We start from the raw sequence: 16,480 nt of genomic DNA on the forward strand, positions 1-16,480 counted from the left end.
CCACAGATGGTCACCCTTCCTCCCAATTTTGAAGCTGCAGAGGTAGGAGGGATAATCTGAACAATGATCCCTACCATCACCCCAGCTCCAAGTGGGGAGAAAACCTGGGGGGTTGTTTGGCAGTTACAGGGCAAAGATGTCAGAAAAGCCTTAGCCACACCGGCCCAAACTCACAACCCCTTGTTCCATTTATTTATTTATTTATTTTATTTATTTTAGGATTTTTATGCCGCCATTCAGCCAAAAAAGGCTCTCTCTCTCTCCATTGGCTTTTCCTGCTTTGGAGAAGGAAAGATGAATGGGATGAAGTATTGTACGCTGCTGCCTGAAGGCATCCTGTGCTGATAACTGTGTCTCACACTGCTGTCATACATCTAGGATTCCTAGGAGTAAATTCCTAGGTGCTAATCTGATGCTTCTGGCAATCAAATCTACTAAACTGCTGAATCCATATGCTTAAGGGATTGGGACCTCCCAAAGAAAAACTCAGTAGATTATAGCAGTATTGTGGGCATGGGGTCAAAAATGCCCTGGAATGTCCTAAGATCAACACAAAGTTCCAGATTCAATCATGGATCAATGATCATTCCAAGGCCATGAAACTGAATAATCACAGAGAAAAGTTGCTATCACTAACGTGTCCTAGCCACACAAACAGAGCCCAAATCAAAACACCTGCTAAATTCCAAGTAAAATAGGTATTGAAATGTACAGGACTTAAACAAGAAATATCTTGCTAACAACTAATAGATTGTTTCTCATTTTAACTGGTCATATCCTGCTGTACAGCATGTTTGCATATAGGTTAGAGAAATGGTAACACAGGGTGCAGAAAGAGTGGCCCCCAAGCCTATCCCTGACAAAAAATGGGGGGTGGGGAGAGAAAAAGCTCTAGGAACAGACTCTATGGCTCCTGCTGTAGAAGTCTCACTCCTAGAGCATCTCTGGAGCATCCTAGGAATTCATGCTTGCTCCTGACTGCTTCCTGGGATGCTCTAAAAGCAGGGGTTCTATGACAAGAACTATGGAGCCTGTTCCTATAGCATTTCCCCTTCTTTTTTCTGGAAAGATTCCAGAAAAAATTAGATGTCGGGATCCTTCAATAAGAGAAGGGATTAGAGGAGGGAAAAGCGCTGGGAACCAGGATTCCTGGATGGCTGGTGGTCTGGAAATTGCGGTTTGTTGGAAGAGTGTTGCCTTTATCTGATTCAAAGCAGGTGCCAGGCCTCTGAAGTGATCTTGGGCAGGAGCTATATTTGAGTAAGAAGTATGTTATATGCATTTGAGCGGTATGTTGTGTGTCCCTGCCAGCCCAGCGAATATGTGATATGGCCCTCAGATATGGCACTTTTTGATAACAGAATGGTACAATGTAAACAACAACAACGGAAGTATTGTCATCTCAAACCATCACCAGCTCTAGGAATTGCTACACCAGCATCATCTACTAAACAAGGGACAACACGCATTGTTCGTAATTGCATTTATATCCCGCCCTTTCTCCAAGTTGCTCAAAGCTGCTGACATGTGCTCCCTGTGTTACTAAAACACATCACAGACCAAATGGGGAGTCTGCACCATACATAAGTTGAATAGAATTTGATGCCTCCTGCCTTTATGACATTTTTCTCCCTTTCTCATAATACTTGTACCCAGGGTCATCCCATGAAGCTGATGGAGATTCTGGAGAGATTCAGGACAGCTAAAAGGAAGTACTTCTTCACGTAGTGCATAGTTAAACTATGAAATTTGCTGCCATGAGATAAAGTGATGGCCACCAAATTAGATGGCTTTAAAAGGGGAATAGACAAATTCCTGGAGGAAAAAGACTATATAACGGCTACTAGTCCTGATGGTTGCATACTATCTCCAGTATGAGAGGCAGGATGCCTATGTACATCAGTTGCTGGGGAACATGGACAAGAGGGTGCTGTTACACTCATGTACTGCTTGTGGGGTCCTGATCAACAGCTGGTTGGTCCTGTGTGAACAGAGTACTGGACTAGATGGGTCCTTGGTCTGAACCAGCATGACTCTTCATATGAATATACTTATTTTCTTAGTAAATCCAAGCATATATGTATCTTTATAATTAGCAAAATGGGAAGTGGACTAGAAGATTATGAATATAACATAGAGAAGGAAACCCAGATTAACTAAAAGCACTACATTACCAATACCTGGGCCATGACTTGTTTAGAGTATACAGAAAGATTTCACTAAGTGTGAATAAAAAGCAGGACATTTTCAGCTGCCTAATCAAGGACCATTTCCCAGCAATGAGAACTGTTCAGCTGTGAAATAGTCTTAAGTAAATTAGTGATAGTTCCCATTCTAAAGATTTAATACAGTAAATTGAACAAGTACATTTTGATACACAACTGGAAACTGTCTTTTATAGAGTGATTAAACCTATATTAGAATTTGTGTGTTCTGATTGAGCTCCGGGTTAGAAGATGTCCTAATATCCACAAGACTCTTACTTCTTTCTGTTACAATACACATTACTGCCCTTCTGGAAATCATAACTGGAAAGAATCTGAGAGACATTCTTCCATAAACATTTATGGAAACATGATATTTCATGCTTCCTATGGTCAAAAATAATTAAAAATCGCTGGAGTAAGAGTATATTCACCAATTTATACAAAGGGAAAAAAGAGAGACCACCTGCAGTTCAGCTAAGATTGCACATCCACTTCATGAAGAGATTTTCTTGAAACGTGAAACCATTCAGACAAAATTATGCTCCAAAACAGCTCTGGCAAGAAGCCAAACTAGTTGTAGGAAAGTGTTCTGATCCAAATATGTCCTTCCAGCTTCAAGCAAAAATCAATACAAACATAGAAGTCTATTGCAACAAACACTAAAAGCACTAATGTGAACATTTGTGAGAATTCCTTTATCTGTAGTTCTTCTACTCCTTATTGGCTTCTAAGATTAAAGATCTTTGCCTGAGTTGGGCACAGCGCAGAGAGAATACGGCTAAAATTCTACAGTAAAGTATTTATGTTTTAAATACAGCTGTAGCAGGCACCCATTCCCCCACCCCACCCACATATACTGTAGCCCAATGCTATGAAATGATACTCAAAGTCAGCTGGGATACTCTAACCCTAGTCCAACATGCCTGGAAGGCATCAAGCCTAGATTTAAGCCTAGAATGGGTAACAGGTTAATGCTGATTCACACCAGACACAGCCTTGTGGTTAGGGCAGTATTTACCAGGTGAACAGAAAAAGTGTGAAGGAAAAAATGAGCAGTGGGGAGTTGCTGTTGGTTGCAACTCGACTCATCTTTTCTTCACATTTTCTGTGTTTATTGCAGTAAATACTGCTCCAAAGTGGTGCCATCTACTGAGTTCTGACTTTGGTACCTCAACCATGATGACCCCTTTGTGCACACACATCTGGGAGAGAAGCAGCTGCCTCACTGAACAAGTGAAAATACAGCAAGAGGCTGGAAATGGCAAAGGCCGGGAAAAGCTGTAATAATACAACACTTAGCGCTGTAGCCTTGTTTCCAGTCACACGTCTACAAGAGATGATGCTAGACATCAGGCTGCGTTCTAAAAATCTGCCGTAAATTGCGTTCTGCTTGGCATTCTCCGACTGTATGGCAAGCTGCAGTCTTTTCTACCTTCAGTATCTTACAGAACATCATCCACCTTGCTGAAGGTATGATCAACACGTCTCTTCCCACAGACAGCATAGATAGGCTCAGCTTGATCTCACTACAGTGTGCGTAATGGTGCTTTAAAAAAAAGGAGACAGAGCCAGCATTATTAAGTTTTTATACAAGAGTGATTCTTAGTCTGGCATGTGAGGTTCTACTGGGGAAAATGGAATGTGTCCTGACTACCAACGTTCAGCCTCTCTCAACTGCATGGGATGCAGGGTGGAGGCACATATGGCTTCAGCTTCACAGCCTCAGTCAGCGTATAATCTGAGACGAGCAAGGAGGCACAGACATAAGCAAGTTCAGAGTTTGAGGCAGAGAAGGGCGTTAACAAGCATTAGCACCTGGAATTGTATAGTGGAAAGTATTAGCGATTCATATAACTAGTGCTGCAGCAAATCACCACTTTTCCCCACTGCCCTAAAAAGTGCAAGTTCCACTGCTCAAGCATTGGTTTATGCTAGTGTAGCATCATTAGCATTAGTTCTCAGGCACAGTTGAAACCTACCCATGTTTCTTAAATGCTAGAGGTCTCCTAACATATGAAGCACCAGCGGTATAAAAGATTTGAGGGAATTTCAGTCAATGCACCAAAGCACTTCTAACTGGATGACTCACTCGTACAGGCACTGTAATCATCATCATGTTCTTAAAATAATTAACCATGCTGAACTTTGTACTGACCTGAGCTCTGGAAGTCTATCTGGATGGGATTAGATAAGCCATTGACTGCCTCCCGCCACATGCCGCCACCCCCTGGTGACCATGCAGTCACCACGCAGCGATACAGCCCAGCGTCAGAAACTTGGGTCTGGTACATCCTGTAGCGGAACTCGTTCTCCTGGACCTTTTCCAAGACTACACCATCCACTCGTTCCTGATCTGTCCAGTCTTCCCGTCTGACCACTGAGTCTTGATTGAGAGAAATTATGCGAGTGGTCCCATTAGGATGTGATTGGTCACTCAGAGGCTTCTCAGCTGTAATGAGGACTGAATAACGAGGAGTCTTGATGTTCTGGGAAGACACCTTGCATGTCATTTCAAAGGTGTGCCCTGCCATGAAGAATGGCTTCAGCTTCACAGCCTCTACGGTCAGCGTATAATCTGAGAAGAGCAAAGAAGGCACAGACATAAGCAACAAGCAAAGGGTGGACAGACATATGCAATAGACAAGGGATTAAGCTGCTGACATTCTGCACTGCCATTTCAAGTCAAACATTAAGGAGTGCACCATAGTATGTTAGAAGCAGACATACAAAGAATCACAGGACAGTTCACATCCCTAACAGCACAAATCTCAATATATTCAATGGAGTTTACACCCACATAAGTATGCATAAGACTGCAGCCCAAGTGAGATAGGTTTCAGCAGCTATTTAGTGGCATGTTTTGACAATGCATGAAAAACAGAAACAGCAGGCAAAGATTGGCATGCAGAATAATGACATACTGAGAATTTTATCTCCATGCTTGAATGAACTCCTAACTGAGCCTTAATAAGAAGTCAGAGTTTCAATTTCATATTATGGGATGGGCTTTATAAGTGAGCATGGGTATACAGAGTCAGAAGGAATTAACTTTACCAGACCAACAGTACCTCCTGATATAGAGGGTTTATATGACATTTAGTTCAGACTGTCAGTAATTCAGGATAAGGAATCAAGTCAACTACTGAATGCATCTCACAATAACTGTAAAGGTTCCTCTCTCTTAGTATTCTTTTTTAAAAAATCAATACAAGACTTCCATTTGATCTTCGACTTTTTTTGTACTACCATTAGTTCTAATACAGTTGCATTTATTAGAAAGCCAGATACGTTTTCTCACTTTTATTCTTTATCTCAGCAGTTAGCAATGGGCAGTCAATTGACCATTCAGCATAGTATCGTGTCTGTGCATAATCTCCCTTCTATTTCAAAGGTAAATATTACAGCTCAGTTCAGAGAAAAGCACTTTGCCAAAATGGAAGATATTTAAAAGCACAACATCAGTCCGCAAGATTTATCAGGACTGTGTTTCACATTGCTTTAATGAAGAAGTAAAATCAACTGCCTCCATCTCCTTTCTACATTGGAGGACAGAAGGTGATTCAGGCAATATGTAAAGACTGATCTTCACATTTCTGTGACCGGCCATCAATCTAAAATGTTATAACCTGTTGCTGCTATCTTTAAAGGGCTTGGAATAAACTAGCATATATGCAGTTCCAGTCCCTGAGTATTGGTTTTTCCTTCAACCTATTCTCTCATTTGGTCTCAGCTTCTACAGGTGCATCACATACGTTTTAGCTTTTCGGTACAAAGGAAGCAGGTCACGTGCCATGAAAGCAGAGTTATTATTTATAGACCTGAACTAGCTTGGCATTTAGAACTGTTTGTACAACAATCCATTTTCTTCCAATAAAAAACTGGCTGAATATTAAACACAAGGTGAATCTTTTACAAGGCAACAGGGAAATAAGATATACCAAGCTCGCAACACACTTCACAAAATTAAAACTACATACAATAATACTTGTGTCCTCCCCCAAGAGATCCACAAGGTAGTTGTCGTGATTACATTTTGCTGCATTTTGCCTTCAGGCAGCAGTTTTCACAATGAGTAAACATTGCCTAGAAGATGAGAAAACCGAATATGACAACTGTATCAGCACTGTACAAAGGAGATCAGGGTGCAAAGCTATATAAAGGGAACAGCAAGAGAGAAAGAACAGTGTACCAACTGCAGCTTAGCTAAGCATCAAACCATCCAATCCCCACCATTTAAAATGCTTTCAAGGTTGCAGAAGTAATCCTTCAAAACATCGAGAAAATCACATTTCTTAAAATGGACAGCTCTCAGATTTCTCACCAACACTCAGAAAATGTTCAACAGTGCCTCTTGTCCTTAAGTTAATTAGTACAGCTGCATGGTCTGGAAGGGGGTGTTTCATTTGGCCATGGGCATGGGGTCAACTTTACAGCATGCTTTTAAAGCACCTCCCCTGCTGAGTGGTGGCAGTGCAAAGCTGGGAAATCCAGAAAGGCTAACTCCCGATGTCTAGAAAAAGAGAAGAATACTAGAAAAGAACTCACTGGGCCCATTCAGAAGACACTTTAAACCATGGCTTTAACCATGGTGGTAAAGCCAGAAAGCCAGGCTGTGTTCAGAAGACACCTTAAACCATGGCTTTAACCATGTTGAATATGGCTTTTTGCTTTATTCACCATGGTTAAAGCTGTGGTTTAAAGCTCCTCATAATGTCCCATAGCTATGCTAACATGAACAAATGAACTCCCACCTGAGCTGAATCTAGCTTGCATGTACTAATGATGGAACAGTTTAGGGATATTACTTGTTCCCCTGCTAAGCAATCATCAGAATACTACAAATGCTAGACCTAGCCAACACCAGTACTGCTCTTAAGTTAGCCAGCGCCACTACTACGATTCCTCTCAACCTGGGAACCTGAGAATTCCTGGTTGAACGGACTTGCACTTGATCATCTCTGTGGGGCTGGCTCAGAGGAGTACCTGCCAATGGAGCCCTATAAAGAAGAAGGCAAAAACAGGGACATTCTGATTACCCATTCTAGACAGACCTTGCTCTTATTAGCTTTATTCCAAGTCTTCCTTGTTCAACTAAGTAAGTGTTGCCAGAGGCTTTCAAGTAACACCTTGTTGACATAAATCAGTTTTAGAACCTTTCTAGGAACAGAAAGGTTCTAAAACTGAAACAATTGCTGCTTATTATATAGGGGTACTTTAAAGCAAACTATTTACAAGTTACATGTATGCAGATAGTTCTTTCAGCTGAGAATATGGTCTTCATTTACAGAAGGATTAGTCAGTGTCAATTAAATAGGTGGTCTTAAATACTTAGGAGTAGAAATATTGATCATCAGTTACAAGCTTAACTTCTAAAGCATACTCTGCATTAAACTGTAATGTAAATGCCTGTCTTTTTAGCCACAAACATTCTCAGAAGGTTGTTAACACAAGTGCACTTCTTGTCACAATATTTTGACTAATCACTTAAGGAGAAACACATTCCCTTCCTTGTGAGATTTCCATATGAACTGTCCTTGACTATTTTTATATTATAATAAAAGCAGTCTTTTAAAAAACTGGAGGCAGTTCAAGCTATTAAACTCTCCAACAGCTCCAAGCTGTTTACGCAGCTTTTACTTGCTCCATGTTGATTTTATATTTCCAATTATACACCGGCAAGGCAAAAAGCTGAAAAACATTCCATAAACTAACGTTAAGATGTGTTCGTAGTTAAATGGAAAGTATTTTATTGTAGTTAGCACTAATAGTGTAGATTTACAATGATGTATAATAATGAGAAAACTATTAAGAGTAGTTCCTGAAAATCATTACCAGTATAATTAAATTCTACAAGGAAGCAACAGCATGCAACTTCATTGAAAAGGTTGCAAATGAATTTGCCTTAATTTTCCATCTCAAATCTACACTAGCATTCTAGATAAAAACATGTCATGATAGAAAGTTACTTCCCTAGCTCCATTTTCCCTCAGGTTTCATCAAGAAGTGAGGAAAAATGGAAGGAGATTACTTCTGTATAGGGGTGGGCAGACCTCAGGCTTGCATATTCTACTTTGACTGTGTTCAATTCACACATTAACCCACGATGGGTTAAATAAACCACAATGATTTATTTAACTCATGATCACTTAGCATGTCATCTGTCAGCTCTTTTCCCAGCCATGGTGTGTTATTACCCCCCAAATAGGCCACCTAGGAACACATGGTCTGTAGCAAAGGTTATTTTACCTATGGTGGGTTAGTGAGTCATCTGTCACACCAATGTGGGTTATGGAGATCACCTACAGAGCCACTGGACAAGAGCGGCCAAAGACACTGCTGCCACTCATCTCATCTCAAGCAATCTCTGAGCAAACTTGCTTTCCTGCCATATTCAGCTATATAGCCAGCTCCAGTCTTGCATGGTTCCGAAATGGTTTCACACGTCGATAAATCCTCATTTTTCAATGAAAATGCAAAATTCCACATTTATCCAGTAGTACATATAGTGGTGCCCCATAAGGGGAACCTGTATATTAAATTTCACTCCATTTCTCCAAATGTTCAAAGAGATAGAGCCCCCCTTTTGTTGCACATGGGTGAAGAAAGAAGACCCAGCAAAAGTTTGAAAATCTGCAAAGGATGCAGGGATACTGTCTGGCTGGATGGGAGTACTTCGGTGGGGGGGGGAGAGGTAAGGGGAGAAAAAATAAACTAAGCTGTGTAACTTATTATCGTCTGTCAGGGCACAGTAGGCTATTTGCAAAATAAGCTACTCTGCACAGCTAATAAGTCACTATGGGTTAATGTGACATGGGAACAGGCCCTTTATTTTTTACTAGAAGCTTGAGATCTACCAACCTGAGACACTTGCAAAAGACATACACTTTGAATTAAAGAATTATGAGCCCAAGCATTTGTTCCAAGTACCAGAACAGAAGTGAACTCACAGTCCTTCCACACACAAATCCACTCCTAGTTACTCTCCCCAGCTTACCTCTGATCTAAAGGGGTGTCATTTTGTTACCCTTGTTAAACAATTGGGAGTCAGAAATCCTTGATCTTCTCCAAATCACCCAGAGATCTACCAGTAGATCCTGACTGACCTTCCGATCAGCACTGCTTTACAGCATCCTACAAAGCTGTGTATACTTTAATGGAGGACCCAGGAAGATTCCTTCCTAAATGCCACTTTGAACTTCATTTTATGGCACTTTAGGATCCTAGAACACCAATAATGACACCAATATTTGTGCCTCTTAAGTTTGGTCAATCACTCACGTGTCTCATTTGGACAAGGTTATACAACTACCTTCTAGTAGTCTACTATAAAATGCTTCTGTGAATTTCTGTGTTCCATGATGTAACAATAATAACAATAATAATAATAATAATTATAATAATTTATTTTTTACCTGCCTCTCCCTCTGGATCGAGGCAGGGTACAACACAAATAAAAACACCATAAAATACATTCAATTAATTCAAACGTTTAAAACCAGCGCATCATTAAAAACAGCACACCATTAAAAAAAAGGCATCTTAAAATTCAACTGGGTAGGCTCGCCGGAAGAGACAAGTCTTTATGGCTTTCTTAAATTCTGGAAGACTGTTAAGTTGACGAATCTCTCCCGGAAGCCGTTCCACAAACTGGGAGAGAGGCAGAAGAAAAGGTCCTCTGGGTAATAGTTGTCAGCCTTGTTTTTGTTGGCTGGAGTAAATTCTTCCCAGAGGACCTGAGTGTGCGGGGCGGATTGTATGGGAGAAGGCGATCCCGCAGGTAGCTTGGACCCAAACCATGTAGGGCTAGCTGCAGATAAGTCTATAGTAAATAAATAAATAAATAAATAAATAAATAACAACTTTCTCTGTGTACAACTTCACTGGACACCAAATAACAAACGGGAAGAGAAAAAGATTAGAGGGAGTCATACACACACACACACACACACACACTGCCAGAACAACAGGATGATATGAAAAAGGGTCCATTACTACCATGAACAAAAGCCCATTGCAAGAGGCATTCAAACTTCCTGCTAAGATAAAATGGGTTAGGAGTACTATTTATTTCTTTATGCAGAAAAGGGGCAACTAAAATGATCAAGGGGCTGGAGCATCCTCCCCTATGAGGGAAGGTTACAACAGCTGGGATTGTTTAGCTTGGAAAAAAGGATGCTAAGAGGAGACATGATAGAGGTGTACAAAATTATGCATAGTGTGGAGAATGTGGATAGGGAGACACTTTTCTCCCTCTCCCATAATACTAGAACCCAGGGTCATCCCATGAAGCTCATTGGTGGGAGATTCAGGATGAAAAGAAGTACTACTTCACACAGCGCATACTTAAACTATGGAATTTACTACCACAAGATGTAGTGATGGCCACCTATTTGGATGGCTTTAAAGGAGATGGGGTGAGTGGGTGGATAAATTCCTGGAGAAGGCTATCAATGGCTACTAGTCCTGATGGCTATATGCTACCTCAAGTATCAGAGGCAGTAAGTCTATGTTTACCAGTTGCTGGGGAACATGGGTGGGAGGGTGCTGTTGCACTGTGTCCTGCCTTGTTGGTCCCTGGCTGATGGCTGGTTGGCCACTGTGTGAATAGAGTGCTGGCCTAGATGGACCCTTGGTCTGATCCAGCATGGCTCTTCTTATGCTGCAACACATCTGGAAGGAGCACCAGATCGGAGAAGGTTCCACTGTAGTGGAAGGTAGAATTATACTTTGAGACCAAATCGTCTCTTTATAAAAAGCATTCCAAATGTGATAAGCTGGTGTTAAGTGCTTTAATTGTGATCCAGAGACTATGAAGGGAAGTCTGACATTAACTTTGATTTCTTTTTGCTTAATGCCCACATTCCTGAATGATAATATACACTGAAAGCAACTGCCATGCGTTTCCAAGTCTTATCGCCTCAACTAAGTGATTGTGTAGAATAACCGCTGCATATTTTTGCTGGTGTTCTTAGGCCACTGAATATTGACTCGAGGCGAGACAAACTACAAGCATCTGATTTCATTGCTGTGGGCTTTGGACAAAGCTTCCAAGGCACTTGCCTCAGAAAACCCCACATTCCATAAGAACTGCTGCACAGTACAAAGTGTAAGTAGCATAATGGCTTTCTTTTCATATAAATTACTTACATGATCTCAAAAATGAGTGTTCTGTTAACTTTTTTTTTTTGTAATGCATTTCAGAAATACAAAGAAAGGGGATCTTTTAATTTTGGAATCAAACATGAGAAGATAGAGTTACTTTATCATTACTGATCTCTCATTTTCTTTGACTTAATTTGGTTCTCAAAACCAGTCATTCCAGGAATATTTAGACTGAGACTTCTTTGCAAATACTTTAATAGATGCTTTTAATTCTCCCAGAAAAGACAGATAAGAACATGTTTTGCAGAGTTCTTGGGGCAAAATAATTCTCTGCTCCCAGATCGCCTGTACAAGAAAGCACATAAGGGCTGGATAAAGTGTTACTACAAGTTTTCTCCACGTAGTTCCCAACATATATTTGAATAACCCTAGGAATACTATATGATAGTAGCAAAGTACATGGAGGACAGGTGTACTGACAATTACAACCCACAACTACTTAAGACAAGCTCCACAAATTGGTCTACATGGTATTTCTCTGCGTCATCCGGCTGCTCACTGATAGACTAGAAAGTAAAGCACACAATCAGTGCATCCAGGAGATGCATGTTCTCCTATACCAGCCTTCCCCAACCTGGTGCCCTCTAGATTTGTTGGACTACAACTCCCAGCAAATCCTAGCCAGGCCAACTGCCAACATGGCTGGCTGAAAGATGCCAGGAGTTGTAGTCAACGTATCTGGAGGCCACCAGATTAGGGTAGGCTGTCCTAAACGATAGACCTACTGCTATAGACATCATTTTGTCATATGTGTGTATGTGCATTTGATGGCCAAATTCATGGACATGTTTAACATATAGTGCTCATATAGAATGAATCTGTGCTATGCACACTATGTTGCATCATGTCGGTCTGATATATTTTTGTTGCTGCATGACCTGCATTATAAAAAGGTACAATGGAGTGCTGTAGACTGAATAGTATCAACAGTAATGCAAACTCTGCATCCTTCCATGGCACAGTATAAAGCTTATAAAGTTTCTTAGAAACTATACAAATTCCCATGCTGTCTGGAAGACACCAGGTTGGCGAGAGCTGTCTTACAGGATTGGGTCCTAATGCATGGGCTTGCAGGTTTACATTTATGTTTGAAACGTTAAGAACACTCCCACAGCATCAGACCAAAGGCTTATCGGCTATTGGGCGGTATAGAAATGTAATAAATAAATAAATAATAAATATCTAGTCCAACATCCTATTTTCATAGGGGCTCACCAGATGCCTCTGTGGAGCCCATAAGCAGCAGATGAAGGCAACAGCCTTCACTCACCATTGTTACCCAGCTACTGGTATTCTGGGGCATGTGCTTATGGATCCTGCTAGAGGTAGTACATACACATAATGACTAGTATTTATTGATAACCTCATACATTTGCCTAATACCCCTTTAAAGCCATCCAAGTTGGTGGATATCACTACACCTTATGACAGTGGATCCCATAGTTAAACTATGTGCTGTGTCCTTTTATCTGTCTTGAATTGCACACCAATCAGCTTCATTGGATGAACCTGGGTTCTAGCATTATTAGAGGTGGCAAAATCCATATCAACTTTCTCCACACCATGCATAGTTCTTTATATACCTAATATGCTCCCATAAACCCCAAACTGTTGTAGGCTTTCCTCATAGGAGAGTTGTTTCAGCCCCCTGATCATTCTGGTTGCCCTTTTCTGCACCTTTTCCAGTTCTATAATATCCCCTTTGAGATGTGGTGTACACAGTTTTCCAAGTGTAGTCACATGATAGATTTGTATTAAAATGTTCAGTTTTTATACTTGAAGCTCAGAAAGAAAAGGCTCCTGCAGGAAATCTGATCCCAACTCAGTAAGTGTGCTGAAGCAACACAACATATGGCTTGGTGCAGTCACAACTTTCCCAATTGCTTACCAATGGTTAACTTAATGAGGAACTGAGAACAGGATTGCACCTATAACTTTCCACCTAGTATTTTCTGTTCTCAAAAGTAATAGGCAAACTCCCCTCTGTTTCACTTTGAATTGGGTCCATATTTATGAACTATCTCAATGAGTATTTAGAAAAAGATTGTCTATTTTCTGAAAGTTCTCCCCTGACTTGTTACACTGGTGCATGTTCACCAAGGGTGCCTAATGCCTATATATGCATCTTTAAAAATCTGTAAAAAAAACCACCTGTTTTGGGAGGCCCCAAATCCTAGTTTCAAATACATGTACACACACCGCATGTTGATTTGAATCTGACACCTTTCCAAACCGTGTTCTCTGTTCCCCTATGCATAAAGTCTTGTTAAGAAATTTAATAATGGCAAAGGCAACTTGGCCTCTTGCCCTAGATTGCCCGGACAATGTCCATCTTCCTGTAACAAAGGGGATAATCAGTTTCCATATTCAGATTCCCTTCCCACTCAGAGGAAAATGGTTTTACTATAATAAGGTGGGGGCTTCAGTATGGTTCTCCGTCCCCTCCCCACACTGCCCCAAGATCTACCAGAAGATTCCCACTAGGGGAAATTCTGGCAGGAAATGCCAGCATATTATAGCTTAAACCTCTTCCTGCCAGTAACTAAAGTGTAAGAGAGGCATTTCAACCTTTTATAATGGAGAAAAACTGCACAAAACCCAGGAAACCTCCAAATAATTGGTAGGTGGGGCAAGGAGAAGGGGCATGACCATCTGGGGAACCCCAAAGGGCCAATTTGGGAGCCCAGGGCCAGATCTTCACCCAGCAAATTATGACATTTTGAAAACAGTTTGAAAACTGTATTTGGAGTGTGTCCTGGGCCCCAACAGTTGTCACTACTGTTATAAATCGTTTTAAAGCAGTAGTGTAGATCTTGCCCAGGATGGCTGGATTTGGCCTCCAGGCCTGAGGTTCCCAATCCCTGCTTTTACTCCAATTTCTTTAGAAAATCCAAATTAACTTTTTAAAAACCTTATGTTTGTGTTGATGGTTTAATTTCATATTGCAGTCTTTGTTTGGTTCATAATACTAAGGAGGAGTTTCCTTTAAAAAAAAGTGTCTGTAATCACTCCTCAACTATTTCAGATAGTTGTAGAAAGTTTCTTTCCACCCTTTATCTAATTGGTAGGTGGTGGCAGCTGGCTGAGGTACCAGGAGATTACAGGGGTTCTTTGGGCTGGTATCTCTTGCCTTTTACCCTGGATCGTCACAGGATACATAGTAAACAAAACAAAATAACCGATTGTCTAAAATGAAAACTAAAAACAATTCTCACCAAAACAGAAGCAGTACAGTCCAGATACAGATTTATCATCTCAATGAGAACTGATTCTCTTGTAGCTGCTTAGTACACTACTGTGTGCATTGTACTTATTGCTACCTTTGTACCAATTTTGAATGAATGAATCAAGTAAAGGTTGACCTATAAAAACTGATTGGCATTGGCAAATGTTTGATTTATGAACAAATTTGGAAATCATGTTATTTGAAAGGGTAAGTGGGTGAGAGACATGTGCTGAATGTGCGCATGACTTTGAACCAACGTAAGCCCTATTCAGCTGTTCTGTACCTGAATGAGGCAAGCATGCATCAAGAGGGAGCGTGCTAGCCCCATTCCTCTCCTTCATCACATCCGTCGACCTCTCCTCAGGGAAGGTGACTATCAGAAGAGGAGAATGTCCTGTATCCATGGAGCCAGTACACTGATTTTCCTCTAGTGCACTCCCTCTCAATATGTCTCTATTCAAATACAGAATGCCTTAAAGGGGCTCTTATATGTCTGGAAATGAATAATTGTGTATAAAATTAATATATTTTAGGCACCAGTCTATAGACTTTCTATCTGCTTTTACCTGCCCTGAGCTGGAATACAAATACCCACCCTAATTACAGGATAAAACTTTACCTTAACAAAAATATCAGAGATCAGCAGCAATGAAGGTGGCTGTTTATACTAGCTTGGCTGGTTGATTGAACTCCCTCCGAACCCAGGCTCTGATTCCTATCCCTCCTCCTCTGCCCTTCTAAAAAGTCGCCTTTGATGATCAAAAGATATTAAATATGAATAAGAGATAGCAGAAGCTTGTCAGTAAAGAGATACTGATTCTTGTCTCTGAAAGGCAGGCCTGTTCTTAAGAAGTACTCCTTGATTTGCCACTTAGCTCTCAGTTTCCGTTTGTGATCGATCTCCTTACAAGAACTAAGTATCTATCTTCAACTTGTCAGTTGAGCACATTACTTTGCATTTAATACAATTCACAGTGCTCTAGATACAGCAGAGCTACCCTTCAAAAATGCCAAGTTCCACTCTACTAAATGCATAGTAGGGAAATGAAAAGAGGGAGTATTTCAAGGGTGGAAGCTTTACTAGCTTTGTGGAATGGTTCAGAACATTTATCTTCTTAAAAAGACTACCACAGGTCAGTTCCTAATATGAGGTTTCCCAGCATACTGCTATTTGGGAAATTCTTTTCAAGATAGGCAATCTTCATATTGCCTCCAAACATGGGTTTTAGAAGCCAAAGTTGGAGGGTTGTGTAATCTAATCTTGTTTTACACTATGTAATTCTACGTCAGACCTACTTCTAAGTAAATATGCAGTGTTCAATGGAACCTAATCCCAGCTATGCATATGTCTGATTGAACTCTAAATGTTGATCTACTCTTCAGTTAGAATTCCTGCTCTTATATCATATACAGCGCCATACTCTTGCTGCCTAGCTAATTTAATTAGCAGAAAAATAAAATAAGAGCTCATAGCTGTCTACATTTGGAACATCTGACATTTCCTAGACACCCAAACCCCCAAAACACAACCAAGGACTTCAGGGTAGCTGACCATCACTGGTGTTACATGGCACTGTATACACTAGAGCTGTGTTAGAACATAAATAAATAAATAATAAATACTAGTTAGGTTATTTAAAACATTTATAGCCCGCCCTATATCAATAAGATCTCAGGGCGGCATACAGATAAAAGCATACAGTATAAAAACAGTAAATATACACAGCTAAAAACAAATTAAACCATATTTAGTGCTACTGGAACAAGCCCCAAGCTCCTGCACTCCACCCCTCCCCACCTCTAGCATGGCAAGTAGCAGATCAGAAGCATTTTCTTCTATTTTCAACTAACTGTGGCTTATGTTTCATTTTGTTCATGGAACTGA

At 40.6% G+C, this 16,480-nt stretch overlaps 1 protein-coding gene across 1 annotated transcript in view; it reads right to left on the reverse strand.

The window, feature by feature from the left end:
* Positions 1-16,480, reverse strand: part of PTGFRN (prostaglandin F2 receptor inhibitor) — a 95,540-nt gene that overhangs the window by 23,680 nt on the left and 55,380 nt on the right. The window contains exon 6 of the mRNA XM_063126790.1: positions 4,363-4,782. Coding sequence (XP_062982860.1) covers positions 4,363-4,782 — 420 coding nt within the window. The remainder of the gene's footprint in view (positions 1-4,362; positions 4,783-16,480) is intronic.

The sequence above is a fragment of the Elgaria multicarinata genome, chromosome 5 (genome assembly GCF_023053635.1).
Source record: "Elgaria multicarinata webbii isolate HBS135686 ecotype San Diego chromosome 5, rElgMul1.1.pri, whole genome shotgun sequence".
In the NCBI taxonomy this organism is placed as follows: Eukaryota; Metazoa; Chordata; class Lepidosauria; order Squamata; family Anguidae; genus Elgaria; species Elgaria multicarinata.